At 39.1% G+C, this 23,360-nt stretch overlaps 1 protein-coding gene across 1 annotated transcript in view; it reads right to left on the bottom strand.

Moving 5' to 3' along the window:
* The window catches only part of olfm2a (olfactomedin 2a), a 43,594-nt gene extending 38,523 nt beyond the window's left edge, over nt 1-5,071 (bottom strand). Inside the window, exon 1 of the mRNA XM_023279611.3 lies at nt 4,572-5,071. Coding sequence (XP_023135379.1) covers nt 4,572-4,628 — 57 coding nt within the window. The 5' untranslated portion in view covers nt 4,629-5,071. The remainder of the gene's footprint in view (nt 1-4,571) is intronic.
* Nucleotides 5,072-23,360: the final 18,289 nt, after the last annotated feature.

The raw sequence follows: 23,360 nt of genomic DNA on the forward strand, positions 1-23,360 counted from the left end.
GCTTGGCAGAGCACTCTCTGTCCAGGCTGCTACCTAGTGTCCTTCCTCCTGGGAAACTTCCATCCCTGTTCTTCTTTCATTGTCATTCAGCTCTACAGTTACATCCTCAAAAACGTATATAACCTTTTAACAGGTACTGGTGGAGGGAATACGCTTTAACAAAGTGTTTTTTTACAGGGTTTGACAAGCAATGTTGTGGCCAGATTGCTGTGTAATAAGCTTTTGGCTGGGACACAAAGACTGAAATTTACCACAAGTGGCTCGATCACACTCTTGTCTGGGAATGGGCTTTTATTGCGATCATGCTGCTTTGCTCTCATTGGGCTGGCACCAGGAAAATAGATTTTTGGCCAAAGGGTCACAGCCAGGGCGGTGTACTGTTTAAAGCTGTCTCCATTGGATGTTTGCCAAAACAGCTGTTTGTTCTGCCCGACTCTGATTGAGCAGAGGTCTGTCCTTGTTGTCCTCAAATGTAGAGATGCCGACTATTGTTTTATCATTACGTCAACTTGTAGCTTTGCGTCATTTTGGCAGTGTGTGTGTGGAGTCTGACCTATTAGAAGTCAAGCTTGCAAAAAACCCTGACATAGAGCTAGGAAAGTCTTCTCAACACAGTATTTTCATAGAATTTTGTTGCTTTTGTTGTCAGTAAAACTATCTAGTTTCAGTGACACGTACACAAAGTACTGTATAATTAGCTCGGTGTAAATAAACTGTTTGTGCCAAGTGATGTTTTAAGCCACAGCATGATTTACGAGTGCTTGTTCATTTAAAATACTTATATCTTAGCTATAAATCGACAACTGTGCGAGCTTCTGCTACAGTCGTCACACGAATCTCAACTGAGGAAACAAAACTTAACAAGGTCCTAAATGGTGGTCTAGTCAAGCTGATTGTACATCACGATCCTAGGTGAGAGAAGGGATCAAGTCAATTACTGAAAAATCTAGCCAATTGCTTGCACAGGGTTCTGTCTGCCTCTTTGAGAATGACAAGAAATTAGGTTTTTTCCCCCACTGCACTTGGTGTTTGAGCAGAAAAACACCAAAGCAAGTGCACTTTTCCATCACTCTCAACCACACTAATGCTGGAGTCTTCAGGAGGCAGACATCTTAAACCAATAACAGCATTCCCCCGGCACTCTCATGCTCCACTGGGACTACAACAACATTTTGTTTTGCCCCCAACCCTAAACGTGACTCTTTCAAGTACATGAAACAATCTTTATCCCCAGAAACTCAAAACAGAAATTGTGTAGCTGCAGAAACGAAACAAAGAAATCATTTGTCCCCTCGAACGATATTACCTCACACCTTAGTCAGGCTCCAGTGAGCTTTTTTAAACTCTCTTGTTTGTTGGGCAGAAATATTGGCATGTGTGTGATCTGCAAACATTTGAGCATGTCACTGATATTATTCTCACGTCTTTGGTTTTAACAAAGCAGTTATATTTATTCATGAAGTTTCAGGGCAAATGCCACCAACCACATTCAAAGTTATCTCATTTATGATGAAAAGGATGTTTCACGAACACTGAATTTTCTCATGCTCTCTATTTTTCTTTGTGTAACGGCAAAATATTTGTTCTTCTTACAGGTCACAGCATGGTAATTAAAAGTCCTAGTCAAGACAAAGTGAATAAACATCTCCTAATAAATCTGCAGCAATACATCACTTTTCCAGCTGCGATATACCGTTCGGTATATGGATGTATAGTAGTTGCATTACATATAAATGTGCATACACACTCTCACTCTCTCTCTGATGCACACACACTCTGTTGTGTTAGTGACTCCTGTCATGCTTGGCTTGATGTGCGCATCATACCAAGACATCTGTGCCAAGGTCAAGCAGGTGCCCATCTGTATCACTAACACTATGGACCCCTGGGCTTCATGGGTACTTAACAAACACACGCGGTGAATGAATAAGTGCATCTGTCTCATTAAAGCCGTCTAAATGTTTCATAAAAGCCTGCGCGCAAACTACGACTGAAAATATGTGGATATCTCAACTCTGCTGCAGAGAGCGTTCCCCTCGTTGCAGTAGATATGCAAGAAGTCATCAATTCTTTATGTTTGCAGCGCAGTCTTAGGAAGATGGGTGGTGTCATGTTTTCTTTCAGTCCTTTTAATATTTAATGTAAACACTTACAACAAATTGCCCCCCAAGGCCAATTACTGTATGAGCCCACTAAAGTAGGGAAATGGTAGTAAATCATCTGTATTTTCAGTGTCACATGGGCAAGCATTTAACACTGACGTTTGCGACCCTTCATTTACATCCATTGTGCTGTGTGCTGGATATAGAAGTTATGCCATTTCATATTTTGCTTTAAGTTTTAAAGTGAATTCATTACTGAATGATATTTTTTAAATGTCAGTTAGTTTTCAGTTGTAGTTAAATTCCTTATTAAGCATCAGAGAAGATAAATTTAACAGAGGTCACTGGCAAGGGCCAGGGGACATGTTTCGTGCGAGTGTTAAATTAGAGCTTTGGAAACTTGTTTCAAACCACTCGGAATGAAACCAGTTGGTTTTCCTCTAATGCCATCTGTGCTGTACATGCCATACTTTGAACCCAACATACAGGTGTACAGTACAACCTGTTTGTCAGCGCACCTCCTGCAGAGAAGAAACAGCTTCTTTTCCTTTTAAAGGTCACCCGCAGAGCTTACTCTCCCTGTGCACCTGACAAACCAGTGATTTATGCAGCAACACATGGCTTTCACTGTCTATACATGCTGCAAAATTATTGAAAGTACAACACAAGTTGACACATTTGCAACAATGGGCGACATTAAAAATACATTTAAAGAAAAACAAAACAAACAAAAACAAACATTGAAGCTTCAAAGGTTGAAAGCAGGTCTCAATCCACATGAACCATTTCAGAATACAGCACTAAAAATACATTATATATACGGAACCGCAGGTATATTAATGTAATCCATATAATAAAGTGATATTAGAGATGTAAAATAATAATGAGTGGAATATAAGGTGGAGCTGCTAGACTGATCATTGTAAGTCCTACATAGATTTTAATTCAGGAATGGTTTCTGTGGATTAAGACACCCAACCTGTTTCCAACCTTTGAGGTCCACTAACACTGGAGTTTGTTTGCAGTTTGCAGGTAACACATAACTATAATGATGTACAGGAAATAACTGACAGTTGAATGCAATCAAAGGCAGTAGATGTATTTGCTCTTTGGTGTGAAAAGTCCACCAAGTCCTGGGTTTATGGGCTTCAAAGGTTGGAAACTTGGGTGTCTTAATCCACAGGAACCATCCCAGGAATAGAAAATCTTCATTTGATTTTGGCTGTGATCATTCCTATACACCACTCATTATTGTATTCTATCTCTATTATCACTTTAATGTGTATTATATTAGCATACCTACGTTGCAGTTCCATTTTTTGGCAACCTTAACGATTGCATTCTTCGTGCTGTATTTGTAAAGCCCTAAGGTCCGTCTGTGGCCTTTGCCAAATGGTGGAACTTACCGCCAACGTACGAGGCGGCGCTGTCTGTGGTGCTAAATTGACTCAGACTGCTGCTTTTAACTGAAGGCGCGACGCGGAGCTGTCCGTGGTGCTGAATGCAAACTGCCGCATCCAGCTAAAGGTGCGTAACGCTGCTGTCCATAACGGATCAGCGGCCACATTGCAGCTGCTTTACCAACACACCCTTCACTTTACCATCCACCAGCACGAGTTCTGCTCATCGCTACATGCACACTGACCAGCCGAACCCAAACCTCCCGCAAGTTCAAATTCTCCTGCCTTGACTCAGATCTATTTCTGGGTCAAATAATTTACTGTCCCTCACTTCAATTTACAACTGTCACATCACAGCTCGTCATTTTTTTAAATTTATTTTTATTTTTACTGGCTTTTCTCGGGTGTCATGCACAAGATCACGCCATACACACACATACATCACACACATCTCCAGGATCTACAAACGTTTGGTCCTAATTACTCATAGCTTGTATTCACAGCCACAAATCACACGTCCTGGTTGTCTGGTTCTTTTCAGCTTCATAAGCGGTTACTGGGATTTCTCGGGGAGCCCCTGAATGTTTCTGTCAGTGATGTAGAGGTAAGATCTGTAAACACCGACCTCCAGGGCAACGAAGGCATGAAAGAGGCCGTAAATCAATTAGTTTGCTGTCATAGGAAAATGGTACTGTATTTATTATCGCATTCACCCCTTAACTACAAATTGCACCAAGATTTACGTCAGCTTTAAAAGGTACAAGAGCTCAAGTGAGCCTTGTTCTGTCAGCTATATAGTTCTACTTAATGTAACTTTCTCCCAACATTGTTCTTGCTTCAGTACACACCAGATTGCACATAGAAGATTCATAAACATATGAATTTGACTGTTAAATACTGCAGCAGGTTATTGCACTCGTTTAACACAATATTCTGCTATTTTCCCCTTCTTTTTGTGGAAAAATCATCTCATGAAAATTCTCCCAAGGCAAAGGTTCTTGCTTAAATTTCCCAGCTGCTTTTGGAACTTTTAAGCAATGCTTATTGATAGCGTGCAAAGCGTCCTTACCTCACTGGGCATGGCAGCTAACATCACAAGTAGGAACATGGCACTGAAGAGATGCATTTTTGTCGAAATGATCGCGTCCCCGCCGACACCAGTTCCCGCAGCTCTCCACCCCCCGTGTTTCTTGTCCCTTACTGGGGCGGTTTCTTCAGGCACAGAGGGATTCCTTTAATGCTGTGTCGGTTGTGCGCCACCAGCCTCATCACCAGGACGCACGGCGGCAGCCTTCTCCGGATCGGTAAAGCGACCAGCCGCGTGTCTTTTGTGGAGCACAGATAGACTCTCCCGTCTATTTTTTTGCGGGTTGCAAAAGGGAAAATAAATTTTTTAAAAAAGAAAATAAAGGCTCCGATTTTTGAGAGTGGAAAAGTCCCTCAGATGCTGTAATCGGGCGAAGCGGGCAGACAGCGGTTCTCCCCCTCCGTCCTGCAAAATAACTGCGACTGAAGCGAGAAGAGCGGGGGAGAGTCGCAGAGGTTGGAAGGTGACTGTTGTGCTTGCAAGGTGCAGACGCTAGGAGCAGCACGTCTATGTGCTTGGAGCCCAGTACCACTCTTTGATGCAGCCAAGCTTGGCCGTGCACCTCTGTGTGTGTGAGAGAGAGAGTTCGACATATGTAGTCAATATATTCTTGCTAGATATTGCGATAGATAGATAGATAGATAGATAGATAGATAGATAGATAGATAGATAGATAGATAGATAGATAGATAGATAGATAGATAGATAGATAGATTTTCCCCTAACAAAATGTCTCCTACAATGGCAGACACCTCAACAAAGAGCTGACATTTAGCATTAATAATGTCATCCTATTCTTCCTGAATGATTCGAGATAGTTGCTGTCAGATCTACATTAATGCCATCAGTTCAGTGCTGACATACATCCAATTAGAATATGACAAAACAGAGGGATTCTCAGGGGTTTAGGGAAATGATAAAGATTATTCTTGTCTCAATTACAATGACGATAATGAATGTCTCCATCTTACAGAGATAATTGAATGATGGGTTGGCATTCTAATAAGTGCACCAGGTGGGGTGGTTGAGCTTTTGTGGGTTTATGTCTTTATGTGTGTGTGTGTGTGTGTGTGTGTGTGTGTGTGTGTGTGTGTGTGTGTGTGTGTGTGTGTGTGTGTGTGTGTGTGTGTGTGTGTGTGTGTGTGTGTGTGTGTGTGTGTGTGTGTGTGTATGTGTGTCCATGTGACTGAGTCACAGTTATTGGGTGATGTGGGCCTGTAGTCGCCTGTTTGTTTGGGTGTTTTTTTTTTTTTTTGACAGGCTGTGTTTGTAGCTTCTGGCGATCCTCAATTGGGTATGAAAAACATTACAACCGCTGCTTCCCATTCTGTCCTCAGCCCTTAATAGTAGCCTGGCTTAAAAACATTTTTCAGAGGTAAATGCACAACACACCACCTGTGGTAAGTCTCTTGACTGACCAAAGCGAAGCAAGCTGAACTCACAAAAGCAGCACATAAAAATAAACCGTTTTTTAGAAGAGCGTGTTCCGTTTTCCTTATAACAAAGTGATAAAGCACATCCATGGTCTTTGAATGAAGTGAAGCTGGCATATAATGCACTGTTTTCAGGATTGTGTAAAAGCAGCTGAAGTGACAAATGAGACAAGTACAGTGTGTTGCACCAATGCTATATGTGTAAAAATTCAAATACCTCTTAAGTTCATTCATGAGTCTTATGTTGGCATAAATCTACAGCAGCTTATTTATTTTCAACTCCCTACTGTAAAATGCTCCATTATAAGCAGCGGTACAGTGAAAGCTGCTATTATTCTAAAAGCAAAGAGAACATGCTGTGACACACAAGACTAGAGGGCTCCTGCTGCTACACCATGTTTATGATATTCAGAGATTATAGTGATTGAAACCGCCTCAATAAAATACTCTTATTTATATTTTCTATTGTGCAAAAATGCCACATTCCCAACTTGAATCATTTTGTTCTATAAAGATTCTGAGAAACTTCTAGTAGTTTTTTCTGCAGGATTTTTTTTAAAGCTCCCGGAATGTTATTCTTAAATGCAGGAAAATTTCATAAGATGTTATTAAAACATTTGCATTGAGAATCTTACTTTGTTATCATGTAACACTGTGAGGAGAATGTTTTCTGGAAGAATGCTCTATAGTGTGTTACATCAACAACAGCCCCAAAACATTCTCAGAATATTGCAGCAGAAAACTTCTACCATTTGTAATATTTGTCACATAGCAGTAGCATTTTACAAATAACAAATTATCTCTTCTGAGGCCTTGATGACATTTTGAAAACACATATTACTGTTCAAAAGTTTGGGGCCACACAGGCAATTTCCTGTTTTCCATGAAAACTCACATTTTTTTTCATGTGCTAACATAATTGCACAAGAGTTTTCTAATCATCAATTTGCCTTCCAACACCATTAGCTAACACAATGTAGCATTAGAACACAGAAGTGATGGTTGTTAGAAATGTTCCTCTGTACCCCTATGGAGATATTCCATTAAAAATCAGCTGTTTCCACCTAGAATAGTCATTTACCACATTAACAATGTCTACACTGTATTTCTGATTCATTTAATGTTATCTTCATTGAAAAAATGCTTTTCTTTTAAAAAATAAGAACATTTCTACTTGACCTCAAGCTTTTTAACAACAGACTATACTGAATCTTGGTTTGTAATCATATAACATAACCTGACAAGTCCTCCCAACATCTACTGCATGTTTCAATTGCAACATTCTGTCTTAGTCAATTTAGAAGAAAGATTCTAGAAACATTATGCAATATGTAAAATGTTCTTAAAACAGTTTGAACATTAGATTAAAAGGCTTTCTTGAAAACATTATTGAAACTTCTAGGTACTGTTAACTAATGTCTTATTTTCTCTTCATTTTTTACTGAAAGGTCACAAATGTAGTTATTTCGCTGTTGTAATTCATAAAATACTTCAAACAACGCCCTGTGGCTCTAGTGTGTCATGGCTTTTAACTCCTTGGACAGTGGGATTAGTTCTCAATGCATTCAGGAAGGATATCAGCTCTGACAGCGTGATGACTTCTGTCTCCTATCCCCTTTGCCCCATTATGGTTCAGCAGAGGGTTGACTTTCTTCAGCCCTGCTGCTGAGCTCAGTGGCATGCACACACCCTCCTATTTTCCCAGCAGGAAAAGCCATGAGGAGGTGAAATGAGTAGCTGAGGGAGGGGGAGCGGAAGGCAGGCAGTGGTGGTGTTGGGAAAGATGGAAATAAGAATGTAGGAATTGTTCTTCCCGTCCTGTGATGTTGCTTTCACCCGTGTTATTGTATTTTCCTCCTGGATGGTGCCTTTGCTCATACATACAGTAAAGCAGAATAGTAGAGAAGCCCAGGGCTGCCATGGTGAGTCAAAGTGATGTTGAGTCACTGCATGGGGGCCAGCGCGCCACTGTGTTTAATGGTCATGCTGACTGTACTAACAGTCTCCTCCCTACATCTGGTTGTTCTGCTCCATCTCCTCTTTCATCTCCATCCCCTGTTACACTTTAGAGACCCGGGGCATCGGACGCTGGGGGGATGTTTCTGAGGTAAATGCAAACAAAGCATGACCCATTTGTCAAAGATGCCGCATTTTTCTCTCTTTTTTCATCCCCAAGTCAGTCCAAGTGGGGCTGAGAGAAAAGAGGAAATAGACCTTAAGGGCCACTGTATGTCCTCTCAGGGAAGCAGACGTCATCTCTGTCCGTCACCTAACATGTGACAGCACTTTGTAAAGCAGATGTGCCACTAAAATCACCAGTTTTACTATTTTTCCAGTTTTGTCTATTTTTATGAAGTCATCTCTCTCTCCCTCTGTTTTCCCGTTATGGCTACCCTCAGTGTTTATGTTCGTTATTGACTTACAGTAGTTTAATTGTATTTCATGTTTTTTGATTTACTCTAGAATTACTCTGTGTTTTCCTCTGAGTGAGTGAGTGTGTGTTAGTAAAATATTTGAAACGACACAGCACGCCTCCTGTTTTAAAGTGGCCCGAGGGCTATTTTTAACAACCACCAGCACCTCTATGCTTCTGTGGGAGTGTGTGTGAGTGTGTGTGTGTGTGTGTGTGCACCAGTGTTTGTCTCTGACTGCCTACAGGCGGCACCTTGTCAGAAAGTAAGCACTAAAACACAGCTGTTTAGATATGGTTATTTGTATTGAGCACCATTGCCAAGCCCATCATTATATAGATTTTCAATCTCCAAGCGTTGACTCTCTTCAAACAATTGGAAAGCAAGGAGAATATTAAACGTGCCTCTACAATGGACTGTGCTAAATAAGAGCTTTATGTTTTGTTCGTGGCTATGGTGAATCTTCGACAGGTGCAAAGGCCCAGTGAGTGACTGGATTGTAGATGATTGCAAGGACAGTCTAATTGGATTTTGTGAAGTTGGAGTACATGAGTTGCTCTATCCATCTAGCAAGCATTGGAGTCTGTCTTATAACAGAGTCAGTTGTTATTGATCTGTGTAATGCTGCTGCTGCTGCTGCCGGTGCTGCTGAGTTATTATGCAATAGAACTAAAAGACCATATGCTTCCTGAAAGTATTTGGGAAGTTGATTCTGTATTAGGTTGTCCAGTGGGCATGCAGGATCCTGTAAACCTTATGGAGTTCTCCGTCTTTGACTTAAAATTCAGCAGACACACAGACAAGCTCCCACACACCAACACACTTCCCTCCAACATCAACATGTCAATAAACTCACAGATGGGGAAGTGTTAACCCTGACTTACCTGCAAACATAACAGAAGCCAACAAAAAAGCCTTGTGCAAATATTACAGCAGCATGGATCTTGGATCCATGCTTCTTAATGAATGTCTAATCAACTTACCCCTGTGTAAACAGCATGGAGCACCTTATTCAGCAGTCACACAACTACAGTGTTGTTGTACAGCCAAACAGAATGCCGCAACTCATCCTCATCCACCTGCTCAGTTTTCCCACTTCACTAGTGGAAACGCACTGTAAATCTAGACATTAAATTTAAACATAGAGAATATCAGGATGTCAGGGCAATAGGTTGCTGAACGGGGTCAACATGAAACTTCAGTCATCAACCACATTCAACATTATTCTTACAATTAAAATGTCAATTTTTAAAAGATCTTCCTGTCAGACCAGGCTTCACACAAAAACAGTGTACCGAATGTGTCTCCTTTCACATAAATGAGGGATAACTTTATGTATTTTTTCACCTGGGGCTCTAAAATAACACAAGTTAAAGCAAGTTAGTGGTGATGAAGCTCAACCACCCATTGGGTCAGAAGGTTAAGAGTGCTCTGTTGCCATGGAAATGTTCACTTGAGTGCCCAGAGGGAAAGGTGTGAAACCTTCAATAGCTGCCTGAAGACGGCATTAAACATGGCTTTTCACACCCATCTTGGGCCGCCTCACTTCACTACCTGCACATAACCACGGCAACCAGGACAAAGACACCCCAGGTTCAGTTTGGGTCTCTGCAAAGAGGCCCTGCCACGCGTCACGTCTGCGCCTCACCATATTTCAGCAAACATCATCAATCATCATCTGGAAGAACTGCACAGCAGTCTGCTCATGTCACCAGATCAAAACAGCGAATCGCTGCCCTCTTCAGACTCACAGAAACATGAAAAAATGAAGGGAAACACAGACTGGCAGATACAGAGGGATGGTCTGCCGAGAGGTCCGTCTTTTAAGTGAAGCCATGCAGCACACACATTCACAGACCATTGCTGTATCTTGAAACATCCCTATTGTCTTCTTTTTCTTCCACTGACACGTCTCCCTCTATTTCGATCTTCATTTTATTTCTCCCAGAACGAGCAGCACTAAGATGCTCCCTGAGTTGTACTGTGTAGCCTGTGTTTGTGTTTAATTGGATGAAAAGATGATGCATAATGTGGGAGGAAAGAAACATGAGGGAACCAAAGTCCATGTCGCCTGCAGCAATAGAAACCAGCAGCTATTTGTTGTTGACATTTTTCTCTACTGTTTTTTCTGCTCCATTGAAACTGTGGCAGCTTCCTGTTTTTTCGTGCATTCAGGGTTTTTTTTTTCTCCCGTTGCAGCCTGTCTGTGCTGTAAAGTTCCTGAGCATCACAAGATTTCACTCTCCACTGCCACACTCTCAAGGGTGAGTGTGTGTGTGTTTGTGAGTGAGTGAGTACATGTGTTTATGTGTGTGCAGCATGTACAAAGCAGTGTAGTGATCTCTGAAGTACTTTAGAAGGAGAGCTTTGATGTAGGTCTATCTAAAGAGAGTACAGTCAGGTTGTCTCCATTAGGGACATGGAGATAGATGTTTACTTCCACTGCAAATAACCTGCAGCACCCAGTACACATCTTCGCCTCTATCACGGTGGAGCAGAGTCCTATTGTAATTCAGGAAAAGTGTGCAAGTGAATATGTGATCCTGCAATCTACGATGAACTTGAAAAAGAGAGGAAAAGAGAATACCCTATACATTACCTCTGAGCTGTAATGTTCTTCTGACCAATACTAAGGACGGCACAGAAAAGGGTAATAAAAAAAAGCTCCTCAGAGTGGTGAGAGCTTTGTGCTTTGTCTTTAAGTGGCTGCAGCTGACACACCTTTTCTTTTACATTGTGCCCTTTGTTAACACCCACTTCTCATTGTGCTTTATCTTCCAGCGGCCATTTGGGTGGACAATTACCAGCATATCTGTCACAGGTTGATATCACCCAGCATGTGTGTTCATCCCCACTGTGTTGCTCAGATTTTACAGTATCAGCTATACTCAAAATATGAGACCATGACAGAGACCAAGAGGGAAAGAGGAAGAGATAAAGAGCTAGACACTACTAGGATAAAAGAATGGTTTTACATAATTAAGCAGATAGAAGTGATTACAGCAGCTTATCCACAGAGCACGAACTGCGCACATTGAGCCTCATTATGAAGTCAAAGACTCCAAACTGTCGCTGATGACTTAATTACAGTTCCACAGTGGAACAAATGCTTTAGAGCCATTATGACAATTCACAAACCTTTTCCTGAACACAGTCATCAGAGAAGGCGCTTTCTTTCCTCCCTAATGTTTGTTTTTACCTCTTGCTTCCTTACCACTTTTCTCATCTTTATGCCTGTGTCCTCTGCCTCTGCAGATTAAACATCGCTTTACCATTTGCCTCAGGTACTGCTGTGACCAGTATTATAGAAAGAATGTGGAGGGGGAGACTCACTCTTTTCCTTTAAAAGTGTTTGTCTTTAGCCCCACTCTTCAGAGCCCCAAATGTGCACCAGGGCCTCTTACAGTCATCTAAACCTTTGGTTGTGTAGTAGTTGGAGGCAGAAGTTGTCCCTGTAGCTTCCACTCTGCTTTGCCAAGCTCCACAGAGGCAAGCCGGCAAGCAGCTGAGTGTGGACTCAGCACTTCTCAGGAGTTAGTGGCTGAATCTAGGCACAGGGGTTTTCATTCTCCAGTCTGCTTCTGCATTATTGAATCAGGGGACCGCCTGAAGCTGGGAACTGGACACAGCCAAGAGGCAACATGCAGATTTGATGAATCAATATATTGCAGTAGAACAGTGTGGAAGTCAGGCAGGCAGCAGAGGGACACTGTAAAGACTGTCTGAAAGAGACAGAGCAATGAATATCATCTTTATGCCTCAGCTCCTTATTACTCTATTGCGGTTATATATGTTGACACATACATGCAAAAATCATTAGATATTTATTGCATATCACACCTATATGCACACACACACACACACACGCACACACATACAGACACAAAACACACAGACCCGTGCTCCTTCCCCTGAAGGCCTTCATTAGATAAAAGGAAAACAGCTCTTTCCAGAGCTGCAGTGCAATTATTCAGTGTAGTCAAGCATGTCTCTGTGTGACAAAGCAAATTGCTTTTTCAGTTTGCTGTTCCTGATACAGATAGGGCTTTCAAAATCTAAGGGGAAGTCTTGCACCACTGCTCTCGATGCTGCAAGAGATATCAACAGTTATTTACCCCTCTGTGTGTGCTGGTGTTTACAGATGACTTTATGCATGTCCGTGTGCAGTGTATCCGTGTGCAGACAGCAGTACATAGTGGTGTGTGACAAACAATCAGTTGTGTTCCTTACTGCCTTTCAGTGAAATCTGGCTTGATTGATAGGAGCATAGTGCAACTGGGGTGTGTTATGGTCTGTGTAGAAGAACTTCATGCCCTACGTGCTACTTAGATAATTGTCAGTGTTAAGTGAAAACAGGCAGCCACCTGAGCAAATTATAGTGTTTTCTGCTTCACAGGTGCAGGATGCACTATGCGCTAAGCTTCCATTAAATGCCTGTAGTCTTTGTAGCTGGATTTGGTTTTATTTCAGTTCTGATGATGTGTTTTACAGCTGATATAAGAACTAGTCATTAAATAGAAAATGAATATGATAATAGATTCTTCTGTAAGTGCAAAATTACTTTTTATACAAACCTACTGAATCTAGTAGTTTTGAAGGCATTTTAAGGGTTCAGTCTATGGATCCACGTGGCCAATGGTCATTTGTACGTAAGTGACCAGGGAAATACATGACTGAATTCTCGGGTCTGGTAGATGATTATCCATCCCTTCTTGTTAGGGTGAGGGAGAGAGCTGTTCATGGCCAGTGACTCCTTATTTATCTTATACTTGCACCGTCCAGGAGGGTCCCAATCAATAACCAGGGACTTGGAAAGAGAGAGGGAGGCAGAGGACAAGTCATCTGGAAAAAAGTAGAGGGAAAGAGAGAGAGAGAGCACAAGGACAGAGCGTAGAGATTTATTTGTGCTGCCTGTTGGTTTATGGCCGCACACAGCAAGACAAATGCTTATGGGAAGCTTCAGGAATCTCCTATGTGATTATGGAGCACGTCAATTGATTTTGTAATGATTTTCATCTCTGTACAATATTGACTTGCTGTATATTAGTCAAAAGTAATCTTAGTTTATGATGACACTTACAACTGATTGGAATCGGAAACTAGAGCAATTAAATGCTGGCAGTTATTGGGAAGCTTTATTTCTTATTTTGTCTTCAAACATTACTCAATATAATGTCATATTGCAAATAACTTGAGGCCTCTATAATGCCCATGTTTTACTGTGGAGCCGATTGCATATGTGACAGGGGGCCGTTGTGGTTGTAACCAATGTTCCCTGTAATTTTTCATGAGTGTGAGCAAACACACAAACTCCCTGAGCGTCCCTTGGACCACTGTGAGCAACATCAGACGTGTGCACTGTGGTCACACCAGCATCACATCCATTCAAGTTACATGGTTCATTAAAAGAATCAAATTACAGCATTTATATTTCTGTTAAAACACTTTGTCAACAGGAGCCAGTTGAAGGCTGCAGTGATTTTAGTGACACTACAATGTATAAGAGTGAAGTTACTGAATATTTGTCTCTCTTTACTGTTGCAGCGGTTTTGCAAATTGCAGACGGACCCTGTTCACTCCATAGACACCAATGTTATTCCTGTAGCTTGAAAGACAGCTACTTTTGATAAAACTGGGCTTGTAGCACATTGTCTGCATTGCAACAATGGGAAAGAGGCACCGTTTATGTTTTGACAACCTATATCTAACGAGTTATTGATGCTGGAAGTCCGAATCTGTGAATATCTTTCCAACTTTACTGAACTTGGGGCCACTACCACCTAAGGAGTGATATATTTAATTTTGAAAAAAAGCATTTAGCCATACTTAAAGCTTTAAGTGCTTTATTAACACGGAACTAAAAATTCTGTATTGTTTTATTATCACAGGTTCTGTCTGAAAAGAGGTGGCATCATTTTAAACAGTGAAATCAAACTAACAAAATGTAATGACCAACCAGTGAGTAATACTGGATTCTGCAAAAACATAAACAACTTTTTAAAAAAAAATCTAAATCTTATCTTAACACAGTTAATGTATTAACTTATTTTTGTGTGTATGCATGTATTTATTGATTTATTTAGTACTGTTAACATATCAGAGTTCTGAGTGAATTTTTCTTAAGATAGGCAAAGGCCATTTATTGATTACATATAGACTGTTAAATGTTTATGAAAAACTAAAAAGCATTTTTAAAAAAACCACTGAGGCATTTATTGAGTCACTAAAATACTGTAGAGTACAGACCACATCAGCATGATTATAAGCATCCTCTGGTAAATTAACAACCAGATACTGATGTCTCTCACCATATGGACTTCAGGAGATGACTGGGGGATGATAAACTGTGACCTACTGGTTGGGTTCTCTCTGTTCTCATGTTTCTTACATGTTTGTCCCCTGACAGCCGGGTCCTAATGTTTTTTGAGCAACACACCATACTATGACGTTTTTACAATGATGGTTCTACTATGGAACCAGTTTGACATGTTCAGGTGTTCTTTGTGTGAAAACTCAGAGATTTCAGGTATCAGAAGGTGGTTTTCAACTTTCTTTGTTAACTTTCTGCTTCAACTTTAAACTAAATTTCCTTCACTAACCCAGCCCTCTGGACTTCCAGGAAGCTGTGTTCCTATTGGCTGTCCAGGTGGCTGTGTTCCTATTGGCTGTCCAGGTGGCTGCTTGGTGTTATCAGGAACACCTGAGCAGCTCAGTGTCTTCCTGCCTTATTTAGCAGCAGTCAAACATTTCCTCTGCTTCTTTTCATCTCTTCATGAACCGGGTTTGACTCTGTTGCTGTAGTTTGTTCTTTAGGCATTGGCTTGCAGCTTCCAGCAGTAAAATCATCTTTAATGTGTTTCTTGGTGTGTTTTAGGGCTTTGTACTGGATAGTTGTCTTGGTAAATGTGGTTCTTTAGCCACAGTTAGCACATGGTGCTAATGTGTGCAGTGATTAGTGGATTTGGTACAGCTGAGTTGTGTCTTTATCTTGGCTGTAGTGAGTCTTCAGAGGTTTTTGGTCAGACACATTCTGTATTCTTGTTTGGGAACCAGCGTTGGTTGTCCAGAAGGTAAGAGTTCCTGTCCTGATTCTCTGTTCTCAGAGGTTCTCTGGTAGGCTGCAGGAGACTTTAGCGTTTGGGTTGTGCTAGTTTGGTTTTTGTATGGTTTCATTTGGACGACTATCTTGAGGCCTCTCCATGTGGTTTAGTGAGGTTTTCTGGAACAGTTCTACAAAGCAACCTGCAGCAGAAGAGACTTTGAGAGTTTTTAGGAAGTTCTGGAGAGCAGACTTTAGAGCAGCAGAAACATTTGTCAGCAGTTTGAGCAGGAGAAGGTGAGCTTCAGAGTAGAAATGAGATGGAAACCTTCTTGACCCGTGTGGTGAGGTCCTGTACCAAGAGTTTGAGCAGGTTGTGAAGAGTCTGTAGTTCTTTGGTCTGAAAGCACAAGAAGAGTCGACTCGTTAAAGGAGAAAAAAGAAGATATTGTTGGTTCTTCTGTCGCGCTGCAGTTTCCTTAGACTGAATATCAAGTTTATATTTTAAATGATTTCCCATGTGAGCCCAAGAAGACTTCAATAAACTCCCTCCATCCCCTGGACACAACATATTTTATTACCATGTTGAATCTTTTTTTTTTTTTTTTAATGTTTTTGAGTTTTAGTCATAGATTAAGCATAGTTTTTTTCTCTTTGCTTGTTTAGTTTTGTCATCTGTGTAAAAGGTGCTAAACAAATAAAGTTGAATTGATAAACTGAATAATTGACTAACTCATGATTGTGGCAACAGAAGTATTTTCATTGTGATTTAAGGGTTTATTTCATTTTTAAGGTTGGGGTTAAAATCTTGACAGAAAAAGAAGATTAAAGAAATAAACTACATAACAAAAAGCAATTAAATCAAAGGAAAAAAAATTAATACAATAAAACTTTTAAAAAGTTTTATTATTAAAAAGATTTAAGAAATTTAAGATGTAATTTTCTAATTAAACATTTAATTTTTTAATTAAATGTTTTGTCTTTTTAAAGGTTTAATAATCTAATTAAATGTTTTGCATTTTTAAAGATGTTTAATATTCTTCTTGTTGAATTGTATTTTTTAAATGTTTAATTATGGAAAATATTTGATCTGTAATTTTTAATATTTGTATTTTAAAAATTTTGTTAAATTTCATAAAGACATGTATTGTATCTTGTTGAATTATCTAATTCAATATTTTGTCTGTTTAATATAATTTAATTGTATCAAATGTTTAACTCTATTAAACAGACAAAATATTGAATTAGATAATTCAACAAGATACATGTCTTTATGAAATTTAACAAAATTTTTAAAATACAAATATTAAAAATTACAGATCAAATATTTTCCATAATTAAACATTTAAAAAATACAATTCAACAAGAAGAATATTAAACATCTTTAAAAATGCAAACCATTTAATTAGATTATTAAACCTTTAAAAAGACAAAACATTTAATTAAAAAATTAAATGTTTAATTAGAAAATTACATCTTAAAGACAATAAAACTTCAAATAGAAATTAAACAGAAAATACAATGAAGCATTTAAAAAGAAAATTAAACATTAAAAGGTGGTAAAACATTTAAAAAGAAAAACCTTAAAGATTTAATCGAAACATTAAATATTGCGAAAGGAAAAAAACTCAAACAAGCCGATAAAACATTTGAAAAAACAATTAAACATTAAAAAGACAAAACATTTGGAAATCAAATCAGACATTAGAAAAGAATAAAAGGTGAGAAAAGAGCAAAACTAAACGTTTAAGAAGAATCAAACTAAAGACAAAACATTTGAAAAGACACCAGTTAGACTTTAGAAGATCAAATTAAACAGAAGAGACAACAAAACGATCAAAAAGAGCAAAAACAGATAAAGTTCTTAAAGCGTTTTCTAGTCTGAAAACATCAAGTTGTTTCTTCAAACATTTCCTCTTTCTATGTTCTTGGTTTGACTGTGGATAGATTTACTAAGAAGTCATTTCAGAAAACTGCTTTCCGGATAAAGTCTACTAGTAGTTGAAGGCACTTATCAAACTAATGTTGCCTTCTGATCTCCACAAACTTTACTGTTCAGTGAAGAGAATCAGAGTTTGTTGAGGATTTCTAAAAAAACCCACAGGTGAAGGTCTGAGAAGAACTCAGATGGATGGTCTAAATGTGAAATCAAGACTCATGGTCACAAGTTTTAAGGCTTCTGTTAACCAGAAAGTTCAAACTAACAGAGAAGTCCTGAGAAACTTTTAAAATTTCAGTCCTCAGATTGTCTGAAGGTTCAAACTAACAGAGAAGTACTGAGAAACTTTTAAGATTTCAGTCCTCAGACTGTCTGAAGGTTCAAACTAACAGAGAACTACACAGGAACTTAGAAGATATCAGTCCTTGGGCTGTCTGAAGGTTCAATCTAACAGAGAACTACTGTGGGACTTATAAAATTTCAGCCCTCAGATTGTGTGAAAGCTCAGGACCTGAGGACTCGGGAGGTGTGGAGGCTTTGAAAAGTCTTGGAACTGAGGGTTCAACCCTCCAGCACAAAGGCTGAAGCCCAACCTCCTGAGAAAAACGGTCGAGTCGAGACTCGAGTTAAAAAAAAACTCGAAAACGACAAAAAATAGATGATAAATGCGCAAAAAAAAGAAGAATTAGTATCTGAGCGAGTAGCTCAGGGGGATAAGAAGAGGACTACCAAGTGGAAGGTCGCAGGTTCAAGACCCACCACTGGCACTTTTCTTTCTTTGTCTTTGTCAGGATTTTAATAAAAACTTAAGAAGGGTCTGGTCTTGAACCAGCGACCTGCAGCTCCATAGGCAAATCCTTAACTCACTGAGCTACAGATCAGATGAAAAGAAATAATTTCGTCGTCCCTTTGGCATCGTAGTTAATCAAGTGACCACACGGGTGGAGCCAAGGCGGAGTCTGGGTGGAGCCAGGGTGGAGAGTAGGCGGGAAGGTGGGTGGCGGCCTCCCCCCTCTACTCCCCCACCACCCACCACACCTTTCCCCGCCCGACGAGTTCTTCGAGTCTCCACGAGTTCTTCGAGTCTCCACGGGTTTTCCCGAGTTTCTGGAGTTTCCACGAGGTCGTAGGCAGAACAAGCTGTCATGAAGAGGTGTTGAAGTCGGTCAGGATGGACTGACTTTTTACAGCGACTAGAAGGAAGATGACTAGAAGAGCAGGTCTTTTAGCACCGTCCATAAAATCCATGGAGTCGGCTCCAGAGAAATGAAAGAAGGTCAACTTTTATCAACCTCCATCCAGATGTTCAGCTTGATATCTTTACTTTGACATTTTTAGCACCACAAACCTTTAGTATCACAATTTATTATCATTTATTAGGACTTTAATGGATTCCACCAGCAGACTTAATTTTTGTTGACAAACTTTACTCTTGTCATCGTGGGACTGCAGTATTTAAAACTGTTCCTTCTATTTGACCTCATGTTTATTATATGTTGGAAAACACATTTTCTTTGTCCATTAATCTGTTGATTGCTTTCTCCAGTAATTCATTTCTTGTTTTGGTTTATAAAATGTCAAACCCAAATATATTCAGTTTACTGTCATAAAAACCAAAAAGATTTACATTCATGATGCAGGAATCTGACAGTTTTTCACTTTTTATCTTAGTTTAGTCAGAAAGATAGTTGATAATGTGTGAATTGTTGCAGCTTGTGAGCCGTAGAAGGTTTTAATCTTTGGGGCCGAGTGTCAAAAAACATTTAGAAACAAACATCAACAAAACACTCAACAAAGATTTGAACATCATTAAAGGGAAATCCAACTTTTGCATGACAATGTCTAATTAAAGGACATTTATTTCCAACGTAAATGTGTGATATTCATCCTCTGGAGCTTTCTCTTCACGTCATCTTCCACCTGAACTGGTTTGGTCGGGACCATGTGCAACAAACATTTGAAAAGCTGCACTTTAACATCAATGAATGACACTGAAGTTGAATCTCTACATAAATGTGACTGAGTCTGAATGTGCTGCTCTGTCATTAACTCCTAATTTTAAGGAAAGTTCAAACAAAAGAGTTCAGATAAGACTTGAGAATGAGCTTATTTTGAACAAACATCTCAGACTTTCTGAGCTTCAGCACCTCTAGCAAGATATTTTAACAACAAGCAACTCAAGAGATCCAGAAGTTGGAGAGAGTTAGCTTTAGCTGAGCCAAAGAACATGTGGGACGCTAACCTAGCAAACATTTCAGACTTTTCTCTGTGAATTCAGAGAAATAATTTACTATTTAATGACAGAGCTACACATCTGAACTCAGTCTCATTAAAACACACTCTAATTCAGTGTCATCCATCCATATTAAAGTGCAGTTACCCAAAATGTTTGTTGCATGAGCTCCAACAAAACTTGTCCAGGTAGAAGGCCACTTTGACAAACAGGAAGTGGATGATTCCAAGCAGATTTATAGAAGGGGGAACCAGACTGTACTAAGTGTGGTCGAGTATACCCACAAAACACCCCTCTATACTCGACCACACTTACTACAGTCTGGTTCCCCCTTCTATAAATCTGCTTGGAATCATCCACTTCCTGTTTGTCAAAGTGGCCTTCTACCTGGACAAGTTTTGTTGGAGCTCATGCAACAAACATTTTGGGTAACTGCACTTTAATATGGATGGATGACACTGAATTAGAGTGTGTTTTAATGAGACTGAGTTCAGATGTGTAGCTCTGTCATTAAATAGTAAATTATTTCTCTGAATTCACAGAGAAAAGTCTGAAATGTTTGCTAGGTTAGCGTCCCACATGTTCTTTGGCTCAGCTAAAGCTAACTCTCTCCAACTTCTGGATCTCTTGAGTTGCTTGTTGTTAGAATATCTTGCTAGAGGTGCTGAAGCTCAGAAAGTCTGAGATGTTTGTTCAAAATAAGCTCATTCTCAAGTCTTATCTGAACTCTTTTGTTTGAACTTTCCTTAAAATTAGGAGTTAATGACAGAGCAGCACATTCAGACTCAGTCACATTTATGTAGAGATTCAACTTCAGTGTCATTCATTGATGTTAAAGTGCAGCTTTTCAAATGTTTGTTGCACATGGTCCCGACCAAACCAGTTCAGGTGGAAGATGACGTGAAGAGAAAGCTCCAGAGGATGAATATCACACATTTACGTTGGAAATAAATGTCCTTTAATTAGACATTGTCATGCAAAAGTTGGATTTCCCTTTAATGATGTTCAAATCTTTGTTGAGTGTTTTGTTGATGTTTGTTTCTAAATGTTTTTTGACACTCGGCCCCAAAGATTAAAACCTTCTACGGCTCACAAGCTGCAACAATTCACACATTATCAACTATCTTTCTGACTAAACTAAGATAAAAAGTGAAAAACTGTCAGATTCCTGCATCATGAATGTAAATCTTTTTGGTTTTTATGACAGTAAACTGAATATATTTGGGTTTGACATTTTATAAACCAAAACAAGAAATGAATTACTGGAGAAAGCAATCAACAGATTAATGGACAAAGAAAATGTGTTTTCCAACATATAATAAACATGAGGTCAAATAGAAGGAACAGTTTTAAATACTGCAGTCCCACGATGACAAGAGTAAAGTTTGTCAACAAAAATTAAGTCTGCTGGTGGAATCCATTAAAGTCCTAATAAATGATAATAAATTGTGATACTAAAGGTTTGTGGTGCTAAAAATGTCAAAGTAAAGATATCAAGCTGAACATCTGGATGGAGGTTGATAAAAGTTGACCTTCTTTCATTTCTCTGGAGCCGACTCCATGGATTTTATGGACGGTGCTAAAAGACCTGCTCTTCTAGTCATCTTCCTTCTAGTCGCTGTAAAAAGTCAGTCCATCCTGACCGACTTCAACACCTCTTCATGACAGCTTGTTCTGCCTACGACCTCGTGGAAACTCCAGAAACTCGGGAAAACCCGTGGAGACTCGAAGAACTCGTGGAGACTCGAAGAACTCGTCGGGCGGGGAAAGGTGTGGTGGGTGGTGGGGGAGTAGAGGGGGGAGGCCGCCACCCACCTTCCCGCCTACTCTCCACCCTGGCTCCACCCAGACTCCGCCTTGGCTCCACCCGTGTGGTCACTTGATTAACTACGATGCCAAAGGGACGACGAAATTATTTCTTTTCATCTGATCTGTAGCTCAGTGAGTTAAGGATTTGCCTATGGAGCTGCAGGTCGCTGGTTCAAGACCAGACCCTTCTTAAGTTTTTATTAAAATCCTGACAAAGACAAAGAAAGAAAAGTGCCAGTGGTGGGTCTTGAACCTGCGACCTTCCACTTGGTAGTCCTCTTCTTATCCCCCTGAGCTACTCGCTCAGATACTAATTCTTCTTTTTTTTGCGCATTTATCATCTATTTTTTGTCGTTTTCGAGTTTTTTTTTAACTCGAGTCTCGACTCGACCGTTTTTCTCAGGAGGTTGGGCTTCAGCCTTTGTGCTGGAGGGTTGAACCCTCAGTTCCAAGACTTTTCAAAGCCTCCACACCTCCCGAGTCCTCAGGTCCTGAGCTTTCACACAATCTGAGGGCTGAAATTTTATAAGTCCCACAGTAGTTCTCTGTTAGATTGAACCTTCAGACAGCCCAAGGACTGATATCTTCTAAGTTCCTGAGTAGTTCTCTGTTAGTTTGAACCTTCAGACAGTCTGAGGACTGAAATCTTAAAAGTTTCTCAGTACTTCTCTGTTAGTTTGAACCTTCAGACAATCTGAGGACTGAAATTTTAAAAGTTTCTCAGGACTTCTCTGTTAGTTTGAACTTTCTGGTTAACAGAAGCCTTAAAACTTGTGACCATGAGTCTTGATTTCACATTTAGACCATCCATCTGAGTTCTTCTCAGACCTTCACCTGTGGGTTTTTTAGAAATCCTCAACAAACTCTGATTCTCTTCACTGAACAGTAAAGTTTGTGGAGATCAGAAGGCAACATTAGTTTGATAAATGCCTTCAACTACTAGTAGACTTTATCCGGAAAGCAGTTTTCTGAAATGACTTCTTAGTAAATCTATCCACAGTCAAACCAAGAACATAGAAAGAGGAAATGTTTGAAGAAACAACTTGATGTTTTCAGACTAGAAAACGCTTTAAGAACTTTATCTGTTTTTGCTCTTTTTGATCGTTTTATTGTCTCTTCTGTTTAATTTGATCTTCTAAAGTCTAACTGGTGTCTTTTCAAATGTTTTGTCTTTAGTTTGATTCTTCTTAAACATTTAGTTTTGCTCTTTTCTCACCTTTTATTCTTTTCTAATGTCTGATTTGATTTCCAAATGTTTTGTCTTTTTAATGTTTAATTGTTTTTTCAAATGTTTTATCGGCTTGTTTGAGTTTTTTTCCTTTCGCAATATTTAATGTTTCGATTAAATCTTTAAGGTTTTTCTTTTTAAATGTTTTACCACCTTTTAATGTTTAATTTTCTTTTTAAATGCTTCATTGTATTTTCTGTTTAATTTCTATTTGAAGTTTTATTGTCTTTAAGATGTAATTTTCTAATTAAACATTTAATTTTTTAATTAAATGTTTTGTCTTTTTAAAGGTTTAATAATCTAATTAAATGGTTTGCATTTTTAAAGATGTTTAATATTCTTCTTGTTGAATTGTATTTTTTAAATGTTTAATTATGGAAAATATTTGATCTGTAATTTTTAATATTTGTATTTTAAAAATTTTGTTAAATTTCATAAAGACATGTATCTTGTTGAATTATCTAATTCAATATTTTGTCTGTTTAATAGAGTTAAACATTTGATACAATTAAATTATATTAAACAGACAAAATATTGAATTAGATAATTCAACAAGATACAATACATGTCTTTATGAAATTTAACAAAATTTTTAAAATACAAATATTAAAAATTACAGATCAAATATTTTCCATAATTAAACATTTAAAAAATACAATTCAACAAGAAGAATATTAAA

This window comes from Amphiprion ocellaris, chromosome 19 (assembly GCF_022539595.1).
Source record: "Amphiprion ocellaris isolate individual 3 ecotype Okinawa chromosome 19, ASM2253959v1, whole genome shotgun sequence".
Lineage (NCBI taxonomy): Eukaryota > Metazoa > Chordata > Actinopteri > Pomacentridae > Amphiprion > Amphiprion ocellaris.